This window comes from Chanodichthys erythropterus, chromosome 6 (genome assembly GCF_024489055.1).
Source record: "Chanodichthys erythropterus isolate Z2021 chromosome 6, ASM2448905v1, whole genome shotgun sequence".
Taxonomy (NCBI): Eukaryota; Metazoa; Chordata; class Actinopteri; order Cypriniformes; family Xenocyprididae; genus Chanodichthys; species Chanodichthys erythropterus.
This window is the reverse complement of record NC_090226.1, coordinates 18,586-31,354: the sequence shown is the minus strand read 5'-3', so window position 1 is coordinate 31,354 and position 12,769 is coordinate 18,586. Positions and strand designations below refer to the sequence as shown.

General features: G+C 39.7%; 1 protein-coding gene across 1 annotated transcript in view; it reads left to right on the top strand.

Annotated features, from left to right (window-relative positions):
- The window catches only part of il1rapl1b (interleukin 1 receptor accessory protein-like 1b), a 134,680-nt gene extending 124,042 nt beyond the window's left edge, over window positions 1–10,638 (top strand). Inside the window, exons 7-10 of the mRNA XM_067387023.1 lie at window positions 1,455–1,600; window positions 6,398–6,541; window positions 7,438–7,608; window positions 9,640–10,638. Coding sequence (XP_067243124.1) covers window positions 1,455–1,600; window positions 6,398–6,541; window positions 7,438–7,608; window positions 9,640–10,370 — 1,192 coding nt within the window. The 3' untranslated portion in view covers window positions 10,371–10,638. The remainder of the gene's footprint in view (window positions 1–1,454; window positions 1,601–6,397; window positions 6,542–7,437; window positions 7,609–9,639) is intronic.
- Window positions 10,639–12,769: the final 2,131 nt, after the last annotated feature.

Below are 12,769 nucleotides of genomic sequence, written 5' to 3'. Positions count from 1 at the left end.
CACCACGAGCATCATATGCATCTCTCCCCACGATTAAAGGCTACAGACTATGGCCATCAGAATGAATCAACAGCTCTTCATTATATAAATATGGTATATGGCTCATGCCGTGGTTGAGTGTTTGTCTGCATGTCAGTTATCAGTCATTTAGAACTGATCCTAAGGCCAGTTTGTCATTTTCTGCCTGTTACCGTGCCAGTGGCTGAATGTATTCGGCCTGCTAATAGAGAAGAGCTGACAGTAATGACAGTACAGTTGAATCTGTAACCCTGTATTGGAGACATCCAGAATGTACAGTGATCGAGCGCTAAAGGAACAGCCCTGAGATCCACTAGGTTTAGGTCTTGCAGCTCGGTCCACTACAAACACTTAGTCTAATTTGTGCCCGTGATTACTGACACGAACCCTGCTCTGACATCACTGTAATGGTGTGGAACAAACACAAACACAAAGAGGGCAGAACATCGCCATATTCTTTTTGAACAAGAACAGAAACAATGTTTCTTTAATGACATGAATTCCTCATCATCCTCTCTCTCTCTCCACAGACATACAGTAGTTTCCATGGCAGCTGCAAAGAAAAAACACTTTTTTCTCTTCCAAAACCTGTTATTTTTCTTCCCCACAGTGCTTGACAGTCTTGTGTGTGTTTTATGTAGGATTGTCTTTTTTAATCGTAATGTAAATGTCTGTTTTTCACTTTATTCAGTGTGTCACTATGTCTGAAGAGTAGATGTAGTTATCAATAATTTCAATTCAATTCACATTTATCTGTAGAGCGCTTTTCACAATACAGATTTTTGAAAGCAGCTTCACAATAATAACAACAAATTCTGTGGTAAAGCATAGTGTCATTATACAGCTCAACTCAGTGCAGTGCAATAACTATAAAGTTCCTTAATTGCACATACATACTGTATTTGTGCCAATACATGTACATATAAGCACTATGACAAACTCCTGTACACTCCACTGCACCCTGAACAAGCAAAAGACACGTGATAGTAGTGTTTTACATTTTTCATATCCGTGCGTCTGTAGAGTTACTATACAAAAACACAATTAGTTTCATTTAAAATAGTTTTAAATGAAGGGTTAGCTTTCTCAAACATAAAATATTCAGCAGTATTCCTGATTTGACTGTACTGAGACTATCTGAATAAGAACTGAACTGATCTGGACGATGAAATCACTGTTTTCTAGAGTGCTTCTTTATAACTGAATTGAACTCGTCTCATATGTAATGAAAAAGGGTTTAACAGTTTTAACTTCTGTAAAATAAGAGTACTGTTTTTTTGGACAGTGGGTTAGGGTTAGGATGCCTGCTAACAGAATAGATGTTAGTATCAGGAGGAACTATACGACACAGAAGAGGCTGCGTTCAGCATGTGAATTTGATTTGAATCTTAGATGGTTGTTGAACAGTTCTCCTCTTCTTCTCTCCACCATTCTAGAACTATTCGGGAGCACCTGGGAGAGCAGGAAGTGTCCATCTCACTGACAATAGATGCCGTGGAGGAGAGCGACATGGGAAACTATTCATGTTATGTGGAAAATGGCCACGGAAGACGACAAGCCAACATCCAGCTCAGCAAGAGGGGTAAGAGACACTTAAGATGATTGTGCGGCGGATGCTAACGTTTGAAACCTGTGTTTTCTATGAATGTACAGTACACACTGCTGCTACCGTCAGCATCCTCCTGTTCCATAGTCTTCTAATCAATTCATTCACATTGGTGAACCTGCATCACAAAGGTTTAAATATGCGTTGTGTATAGGCAGCTTTTCATTTGCAAGTTCAACACTTGCTGATTATTTACCGGGAGATCTCAGTTTTGATGAAAAGCAATTTAGTATGAAAGTGATTTTAGAGTAAAATCCAGTTATGATTGGTCAATGTGACAGGCTGTGGTCTCAGGCAACCAATATCCTTCCTGATTTTGGCTTGTTTTTTTTATTTATTATCTGGAAAACGCAGATTTTGTCTATAAACATACTGTTTGAATTATCTGTTAAAAAACAATAAAGTTGTAAACTTCTTTTTTTTTCAGACAGGTTTTTCCATGTCTGTGTTTGCTCATTGTGAAATTGTCATGATGCTTTTTAGCATTTTTCACCCTGCCTAGCTGGATATTTCTGCACCATTAAGGTTTTTTTTCCCTTATAGACCTAGTTGCCTTTAGGTGAGAATACTTTTACATAATTTCTCTTTTAAAATCTGAATCTGAAAAATGGCTTTGATGGCAGACTGATCCTCTTCATTCTGTACATGAAAGAGATTGACTCTGAGAATGAAGCTGGCCAGATTATGCTGCAGTTGAGATTCACTCTTCACTCTGATGTTTATTTCATGCCTTCATTGCTCTATACGTAAATATACATCAACATGGACAGATCCCAGTTCACTACAACACTTGACATTTGTTTGTCTTGTAAATTCAACGGCTCAAATCAGAATCAGAATCAGAAAGAGTTTTATTGCCAAGTATGTTTACACATTCAAGGATTGTGTCTTGGCCACAGGAGCTTCCATTGCAGAGTACAGACATGGTGCAGACATACATAGGAATTACACAGTAGTGATGAAATATAGCAATAATATAAGAAAACAAAAATGTAATAATGCAATATAATATAGTGGTAAAAAAACTAGTGAAAAATAGATATAATTGTTTTAATTAATGTACAGATATGTTTTTTACAAGTGTACAGTTTATGTAATTTACAAATGTACAATTTCTAGATGTTATGTACAAATGTACAGTTATTGTAGACAGTGTATATTACAGGAGTTTTTAATTGTTCTGGCAGAATATAGCCTGCGGGGAAAAACTGTTCTTGTTCTGGTGGTCGGTGCTCTGTAGCGCCAGCCAGAGGGCAAACGGTGGGGTCCAAAGTGATTTTCGTTGCCCTTTTTTTCACTCTGGAAGTGTAAAGATCTTTGGGCAGGGGGGAGCCAATAATCTTCTCAACCGTCCTGACTGTCCGTTGTAGTCTCCTGATGTCTGATTTGGTAGCTTAACCAAACCAGACAGTTATAGATGAACACAGGACAGACTCGATGATGACCGAGTAGAACTGTTTCAGCAGGTTGAACTTCCTCACCTGGTGTTTTACTAGTGTTGTGTTTTTTGAAGACTCAGCTCACGTCTTCCACACAGACCTTAAGCGCAGGTTGGAACGCAGGAGGTGTTGGTGTATGTCTGAAATGTTTAGATTTAGATCCTCAGCCATTTGTTGATCCTCCGCACATTTGGGGGATGCACATTTGTTGCTCCTCAGGCCTGTCCAGAATGACGGGTCAATGGCTGAAAACTGTTTTTTCAGCTTTTCAGAGTAGCTACTTTTAGCCACTCTAAAAATGAGGGAAATATAAACACCTGAATACATGTCCTGTTCTGTGTTTTGGCGTTCTGCCCACACACACTTCCAAGGGTTAGGGTTTTAATGATGAGTTATAATCAGATGACCAAATTATGTTTTGCGTTTTGGGCGTACATCACCTAAGGTGAGTGTGAAAGTAACAGATGACTCTTTCCTTCTCTGATTGTGGTGCAACAGCCAAGGAAATTTACCTTGGTGCTATCAAAAGATTGTTGGAGTGTCTGTTGAAAGGGAACATTTATCCCTTTCCAATGAGGAGGAGATTGCAATTTGGCACTTCATTCTAGTGCTGCATCAGAGGGGAAAACACACAGTGTGGCCTGCCCTTCCTTCCCCTGTGGAACTCATTTGAATAATCTAAAGCTCACAGTTAGAACAGTATCTTTAAATTTTTACCAATGCATTTCTCACTTTCCAAAAATGTTCTGAACACAGAATCCAAACAAGATGGAAAAAGATTGTCATGCATTGATTTGTACATTAACATCCGAATTTGTGCTAGATGTTGCTCTACATATAGCTGTCACTGAGAGTACTTATTTCTCTGAATAAATATGAAATGGATGTGTTGTAGTTTACATCAGTTTTAAGGTTTTCAAACATAGTTATGAATGGACTCTTGTGGCTTCTCTTTCTTTCAGCCACCATTGCCACATCCAAAAGGTCCTAAAGAATGTTTTATGGCGGACCTGGCTTAAACCTTGGGAATTTAGTCTCAAAATGGGTGGAGGGCAGAAACTGCTTGTGGACCAAAGAGAAGTCCTGTCCTTCCCACGCTTGAGGTGTCTGTCAGTTGTTCTAGCATTCCTTATATTATATATGATGTTGGACATTTGTTTGTGCTAGTCCACCAAGATACACCCGAAATGTAGCAAACCTTTCAGTCAGAAAGGGGCCCTGCCATAAAACTGGGCTCTGGAAAGTGCTGTTCACCACAACACAACAGAATCATTGATCCACAAACCCATCTGACATGCTTACAGACTAGGTCATCTGATGAGCAGACGTGTCTGCACAACACTTTGACTTCCTTCTAGCTGTAATGTTGCAGTAATGTAACACAGTAAAGCATTAAAAAAGGAAGGAAATGTTAAAGTGTAAGTGTTAGCTAACAGTAGTAGCTACGTTTACATGGACACCTTTTGTTTCCGAACTGAATCCAAACCTAGTGTTTACATGACCACTAAATAAAGTGATCAGGTTGATGTGTGTGTTTATATGTCACAAGCTTCAAATCAGAATTGATTTTTTGACATGACAGTTTCATACTGTTTGCACATAATGACTATTCTTCTACATTGCTTCTTTTCTTTGTTTTAAAGAGTAGACTTAATATCTATATATTTTGGGTCCTAATTTAGGAAACGATGAGCACATGAAGCTTTGTGTTGTGCTGCTTATGTTAATCAAGCAGCAAAAACGCCCCATTCAGCTCGTTCCATTCATCATACGTCACTGCGCCATTACTTCATTGCACATGCGCAGTACTTTCCAGTGTTGGTTTTCAATCTGATCAAGTGTTTACGTCCTCTCCAATGTATTAGAAAAGGTTTAAACCACCCCTTATATTCCGAATTAAATTTTGGCAAATTAATTCCAATCGATGTGGTTACATGTGACTTTTTTATTCTGACTGTGTTACTAGTTCGATTACAGTCAGATTATTAGGCTCAATGTAAACGCAGCTACTACAAATGGCAAATACTTCACACTAGTCTCTCTCTCTCTCTCTCTCACACTCACTTTCGTGTGTCTCCTGCTTTCTTGATCTTTTGATAATCACAATCACTATCAGTGCTTATAGTAAGTTATTAATGAGGCCTGCAGGCACTGTTCTGTTTCGGTTGAAGATGTTGAGGCCAATTTAACAGCATCTGTTGCCCGTTTCCCTCACTCATCACTTTTCATTCTCTCCTCACATTAGCTTCCCTCCTTTCCTTGTGTGTCTATCTGTGTATTTTGATGCCTTTCTCACCCTGTGTTTAGTCTCTTCAAACAGAAGATGATCCATAACTGACTGAATTCAAGAATTCCACATGAGATACATTTGATCCTGGTACATTTGTCTGGTACAATGTCCATCAAACAGATACATTGAGAGTTCAAGGAGTTCGAAAACAGCCACATCTCAGCAGCCACAGCTGGTGCATCTGTTGTATCAATGAGGCCATTTCCTCACCTCCGTCTTTCATTCCAGAACATTGAACACAAACACGCGATAGCAGCCGTCATCTCCTCTCTCTAAAACAATTCAAATATCACCACCGATAAACAAAGCTGCTGATGCAGACCTGACATGACACTAGAGCCCAAGACCGACGTCTGCTGGGTCTGTCAGGTCTGTTGCAGCATGAACTCTGCCCATTTAAAGAGCATTCATCTTCAGCCACCACTGCAGCCGAGTCGAGGTGAATGATCCTCTTGCATTTAACATTGCAGTAGTGACTTTCTCAGATACTCAGCTCGAGGACAGAAGAACAACATCACAAACACATCGCTGCTGTTGGCCTCATTTGGACAGGTGTGATTAGCCCCTGACTGCTTGATGTGCACTCATTCTTCTTGGTCTGGCACATCTGTGTGACATCTGTGTTTCGGGAATGACCTGCACAACAGTGATGTAGTTGTGCACGAGCCAGCAGTCAGTGTGTTCAGCAGAGCAACACACACACACACACACACACACACACACACACACACACACACACACACACACACACACACACACACACACACACACACACACACACACACACACACACACACACACACACACACACACACGTTGGATCCCCCAAGGACAAGGGTTTTGGATATTGTCATGGATATTGTTACCTTAACCACATACACACACACATAGAGGAATACATGAAATGTTCATTCACTTTGAGCTGAGGGACAGACGTGTGAATCTGACCTCATCACTTTGTTCATTGATAGAGTGAGTGTGTGCTGATGTATGTTGTGCATATTATAACTGTCTCTCTCTGTTTCTGTCTCTCTCTCTCAGCAGAGCTCATGTATACGGTAGAGTTAGCTGGAGGTTTGGGAGCCATTCTGCTGATGTTGATATTTTTGGTGTCCCTGTATAAGTGTTACAGAATTGAACTCATGCTCTTCTACAGAAATCACTTTGGCAGTGAGGATGTGGATGGAGGTAAGAAATATTATGAAGAAGTTCTAACAATCTGAATAGAACACCTTAGATAAAGACAGATTCATTAAATTCTTTTATGTCATTATGGTGGATCATTGTTGCAATTTTTCCTTCACAATAAATTAATCAATGAAGAGGCAAGAGCCATTGAAATGCTTTATTAGCCAAACATTTGGTCAGATTATTGAGAAACAATAACAATAACATTTCCCAAGAAAGGGATTTTTAGCTGATTGGTTTTGTCATCATTTTGTCCCTCAGATATAGGTTGATTGCATATACGAATAAATATTAAAACACCATAATCCTCAACCTATCAGTAGTTCCTTTAAACCATTTATGTAACTTCTGCTTTTGGTCCTCTGTGGTAGATGGGGAAGGAATATAAGAAATAAGAAGGCAGAGGGACAGTAAAACACCTTTGACTTTAATTTACTATTAAACTTTCTCTAATTGTGCCTCTCCAGGAAGGCAAAAACAGATTTTCCATTTTCTCAAAGTTTAAAGGAATCAGGGCTTGTCCATTTGAAGTGGACAGTGCGGCACGCTTGAGACTTCCTCAGGCAGATTTACTTAAACTCGTTGTAAATTTCATCCACAAAGGTCAATAAAGTGAAGAAAACACCTATCATTTTAAAGTCTGTTACCGAAAGTGCTTTTCATAATGAAACTCTCTTTCATAATTAAGTGGCAGGGGTTTGTGAGTATATTTCATGTTTGGTGGTACCAAATTCAAGCCTTTTGAGATCTCAATCCTTCATGAACGCAGCCGAGATGTGAAGGCAATACTGTAGCTACTGCTCAGGATCAAAAATACTGCTAATACAAGTTATGAATGCGTAGTGTGGTGAAGAACTGTTTAATTGTGAGTCTCCATTCTGTTTGTGTGTTGTAAGAAAATAAAGACTATGATGCGTACGTGTCCTACACTAAAGTGGATCCAGATCAGTGGAGTCAGGAAACCAGAGAGGAAGAACGTTTTGCATTGGAGATTCTGCCAGATGTTCTGGAAAAGCATTATGGGTATAAACTCTTCATTCCTGACAGGGACTTGATCCCAACTGGAAGTAAGTTTCATTAGTTGTAAGGTGTGTGTAAACATGTATGACTATTGGCTCGTTTCCACCGAGCGGTACGGTTCAGTACAGTATGCATTTTTTGCTGTAGTGAAAGTTGTGAATGGTACCCTAATTCCAAACAGTACCGTACCAATTTTTTCGGGACCTTCCGTTGGAGTAACAACACAATAGTACCAATAGAACCAGTACCAAAAGGGTGGAGCTACAGTCACTGCAGAGCATTGATTGGTTGTCAGACAATCTTCACTTGCGCGTGCTTCAAGGGGAAAGACAACACAATACCGTTGCAACACAATGTGTATTTTTTGGCTGTTTTTTCTTTTGCAGCCTTCAGCTTTTGCTCAAACAAAGCTGCTGTATGTCCTCCATTGTTGTTTACTTTAACTTTCTTCTTCACGCGAGAACGACATCGATCACTACTTTCCAGCATACACCACACCTATCAAATAAGAGTACTGTTCGCAGTGGAAACACAAGCCGGATCAGGGTTTACCATCCCGATACTGAACTGAACTGAACCGAACTGTACCGCTCGGTGGAAACAAGCCATATGTGTGTCTTTGTTTGTGTAGAGTTGCATCTTCATCCTGTTGAATGTTGTATGGAGAAAGTTTCATGTTTATTTTCATTTCAAGTTACTTTTGTTTGATAAGCTTTTATTTGTTTGGTCGGTGAATAATATTTTAGATCTGATATCTGTGCTTTCAATGAGGCTTCTTGTACATTATTTGTATTTCTTATGTTTGTGTTTTTGTTTGCTCATGTGATTCAACACATATACTGTATTTGTCTTGCCCTTTTTACTTGAAAAATTCCATGTTTGTTTTGTCTGCACTTCTGTCTGTTGTCTGGGGACTGTTAGATGTTAATATGGGACGAGGTGCTCGTAATCAGAGCTAAACAAAAGGATTGATTTGTGTTTAGGAGATAAACTCGTAATGGATCTTTAATGAGAGTGGGACAGTGTACATTATTTTACTCTGTTAGCCTTGTTAGCCCTGCAGTCCCTCAGTCCCATATTAAGCTGGATAAACTGGTGATTCTAACTGAAAATCCTACAGTTATGCCAGTTTCTCTTGTGGAAGTCCTCAATGTTTTTTTTTTGTTTTTTTTAAGTTTATGCTGAATCAGCTGATCAGACTTTCAATGTTGAAATATCTATGTCTAGGTTTCAGCAATGATCATTTCCAGGATGACACAAGACTCCTTAGAGGTATTCTTCCTTAGCCTTTTCCACTTGTGTCAACAAATCTGACTCACACGCTTTTACACCTTTGGGGGAAATTGGGACATGGCGCTGATTTAGGTTGAACCGATCACCATAATGTTCTGAATGTGTAAAATTAGAGTATCTAGTTATTCTGTTAGAGAGCAAGTGCATTAGTGATTAAGGTAAAGAATGGTGCATGAGTGTTGAACAGCATTATTATGTTTTTACTATTTGTTGTAAAATAGGACTAGAGAGAGAGTCTGTCTGTCACTGTTCACAGTTTCACATAATAAGACCTTTTAGACTGGATGTATCTAGTCATCTAACACACACACACACACACACACACACACACACACACACACACACACACACACACACACACACACACACAGATCGCTCTCTTTCACTCTTTTTTCTCAGGCTTAGGCTAGAGTAATGCAGCACTGAATGAGTTTCGTTTTCTCATCAATGCTATTTTAGGTCAATATATAAAACTGCCTCATTCAGAGACTTCGGCTCCATGAGGTCAGAGCAGGATTTGTGTTTGATGTCGCTTTGTCTGTCCTGTTCCCCCGTCCCGTGTTTTCAGTGTGTTCTTTCATTGAGTCATTCTGCTGTTTTGTCACATACTGTATTAGTGAAGTTCTTTGGCAGAGAGTTTTACTCTACGCGCAGTGCTGTGTTATGGCAGTTTTTAGGACACATTAGATTTGTGTTTCCTTCTGTTTTATTTGCATGAAAACAATGATGTTTGAAATTTTTAACACACGGAAGCTACTGACGTTCTGCCTCTCTCTCTCTCTCAGCCTACATTGAGGACGTTGCTCGCTGCGTTGACCAGAGTAAACGTCTCATCATCGTTATGACGCCTAACTACGTGGTGAGGCGCGGCTGGAGCATCTTTGAGCTGGAGACGCGGCTGCGGAACATGCTGGTCACCGGAGAGATCAAAGTCATCCTCATCGAATGCACTGAGTTGCGGGGAATCATGAACTACCAGGAAGTTGAGGCTCTCAAACATACCATAAAACTGCTAACGGTCATCAAGTGGCCGGGACCCAAGAGCAGCAAGCTCAACTCCAAGTTCTGGAAGCAGCTGCAGTATGAAATGCCCTTTAAGCGGCCTGAGCCCAAGCTGTCGCATGAGCAGGTGCTGGATGTCAGCGAGCAGGGCCCGTTTGGTGAGTTGCAGACAGTTTCTGCAATCTCCATGGCCGCAGCGACTTCCACCGCCATGGCCACCGCTCACCCTGAGCTGCGTTCTACTTTCCACAACACGTACCACACGCAGCTGCGACAGAAGCACTACTACAGGAGCTACGAGTATGACATTCCCTCCTCTGGGACCCTCCCGCCTCTGTCATCACTTGGCAACCAGCACACTTACTGCAACATCCCCATGACGCTCCTGAACGGCCAGCGGGCGCAGGGGAAGCTGCCCCGCGAGCAGCAGCAGGCCATAGAGGAGCAGCACGTGAACAATGCTATGCTGCCACTGTTGCCCCGGGAAACCAGCATTTCCAGTGTGATCTGGTGACATCGCCGGCAAGGGACCGCTTCTATTGGTCGAATGTTAATGGCACTTTTTAAGACCCTTAAAAACCGCTGCTGTTGACTTTGCACCATGATTCACAGGGATTCGAAACAATGTGAAATCTCGAGACAGGCAGATTAAGAGAGCCCATTCAGTTTCATTCTCTCACAAACAGCTCGTTCATATAGTCTCAAGGAATACAGGGTCTTGTACATATCGTTTGCAGTTTCTTTGTAGCATCTTTTGTTTTCATGTGAATTTTTTTTATTTTTTTTACCATGTCTGATTTGTTCTTTTTCCCCTTATAAAATGACTGAGCAGAGACACGTGAGACAGAGTAAAGGCTGATGTGTTTTTCTCTTGACCTACTGTTTGAAATAATACTTGTTTTCTAAGTCATTACAGAATTTGTGCTGTTGGGATATTTTCCTCTTTTGAGATTTTTTTTTTTTTTGGTTGGTCGATGAGATCTAAGAAAAACACACTATTATGCAAATGCTACCGAGGCCTGAAAGCTCTTCTTCTTCCTGAATGAACGGCCGACATTCACGAGGAAAAACTAGATATCATTATGAAGCTCTAGTGTCTCTGCTGCTCTGTTTCTCTATTTAATATATTGAGACTTTCTATTTAGAAGAAAGAAGTAAAAACAGCCTTGCTGTTCAGCTTGATAGGGAGAACTTCAGAAAATCTGTATATTATTTTAAAAGAAAAAGTATATTTTTATAACAAAAGGATTTGCTTGGGAAGACATATAATACGTCACATTTCATTCATTACACTAATGGAAGCACTGGAGAGACATTTTAGTTCATCAATTCAGAGAAAAAAAAAAATGACTCAAAAAATGAGTATTTTTAATGTCCCTGTCAAATCATGGATGAGCAGGGGAAAACCAGTATTTGTGTTTTAATGTTCCCAATGATACCGGCATCATTTCTGACTGCGCATAGCAACTAGATATGTATTCAATTTATTATATAATCATCTCTCTCTCTCTCTCTCTATATATATATATATATTTGCAAAGACATTTTCACATCAGAAAAAGTGCTTAATCTGTCTCTAAATAGTTACATTATTTGTTCTCTTCACTGCACATTAAAACCTGTTAACCTCCACTGTAGTGCCTCCAGCTGCTCCACAACAAACATCGACTGCTACTGCATTCTGTCACTCTTTATAAGGTACTGCTATCACATCACTTCTCTCCACCTCATCAGTGTGACGTTTTACACGTGCTATTGTAGTAAATGTAGAAACTGTCATTAGGGGAAGGAGCAGACCTGGGCCAATTTTTACCTCATTTTATACAATGGGCCAGTCCTGTGTCAGCAAATAGGGGCAGCTTACACACACCTCTACTCTCGTAGCTTAATACAAGACAAGTAGAGGGCCAAATTTCAAGGAATGTGAATGTCCGCTGTTTTTATAAGAGGGTCAGTCAGCCAGTCCTCGTGTGCTGGTCTGTCCAGGCATTCATTAATGAAGCTGCCCCGTCACATACACTGTGCAGCCTAGATCTGAGTTGTGCAGACGTTCAGCTTAGTTTTAGATGCCATGTTTTTAAGTCTCACTGTTTATCTAATGAAGGCTTTACATCAATAACTCAAAACTCTGTTAGCATGCAAATTAAGTGAAACCAAAGCTGGCAATTAGCGATGGGTACATATATTTTGCCTTCTCAGATGTGCTGGTGGATATATAACCCTGGATTTAAAATAGGAGAAAAAAGATCAAAGTCCATTCATTCACAGCATAAGACCACATTTGTTATTCACATTGTTTATTTTATCAGTAGTGCCAAAAGAATCATTGTTTAATATTAAGGACAAATCATATGCAAAAATCTGTAACTCACAAAGGAGGAGAAAAAAAACAAAAAAAAAAACAGGGTCATGCCAACCTTCTCATTAAGCATTTCATCCTAAACAGACCCCAGATTTCCAGTTTGTAAATGCCAGCTCTGTTTGGAATAATGTGTTGGTGCTGAGCTCCTCTCACAATCACTGACCCGCTGAAGCCCGAGGGACTGATCTGAGACGACACCAATCTAATTATTCCCATGTTATTATTTTACTTTTCATATTTTTACAAGGATTTTTTTCTTGTATTTTTTATTACATTGTGTAAATATAAATTGAAACGGTAATAAAATGAAGACAATCTAGCCACATTCATGAAAAAAAGGAAAACAAAAACCGTTGGCATTTTCCAAGAGAGTGGCAAGTTGTTTCATGAATATTTCTGATATTGCTGATCAAAATAAATAACAATAATATTATTAATAATAATAATAATATATAGCACAGAATTTGTCTCTGGCACTTTCACCAATCTTACACTAAAGATTAAGGTTCTGTTTGTCTCCTGTTTTTGAATTTTTCTCTTTTTTATTCTGT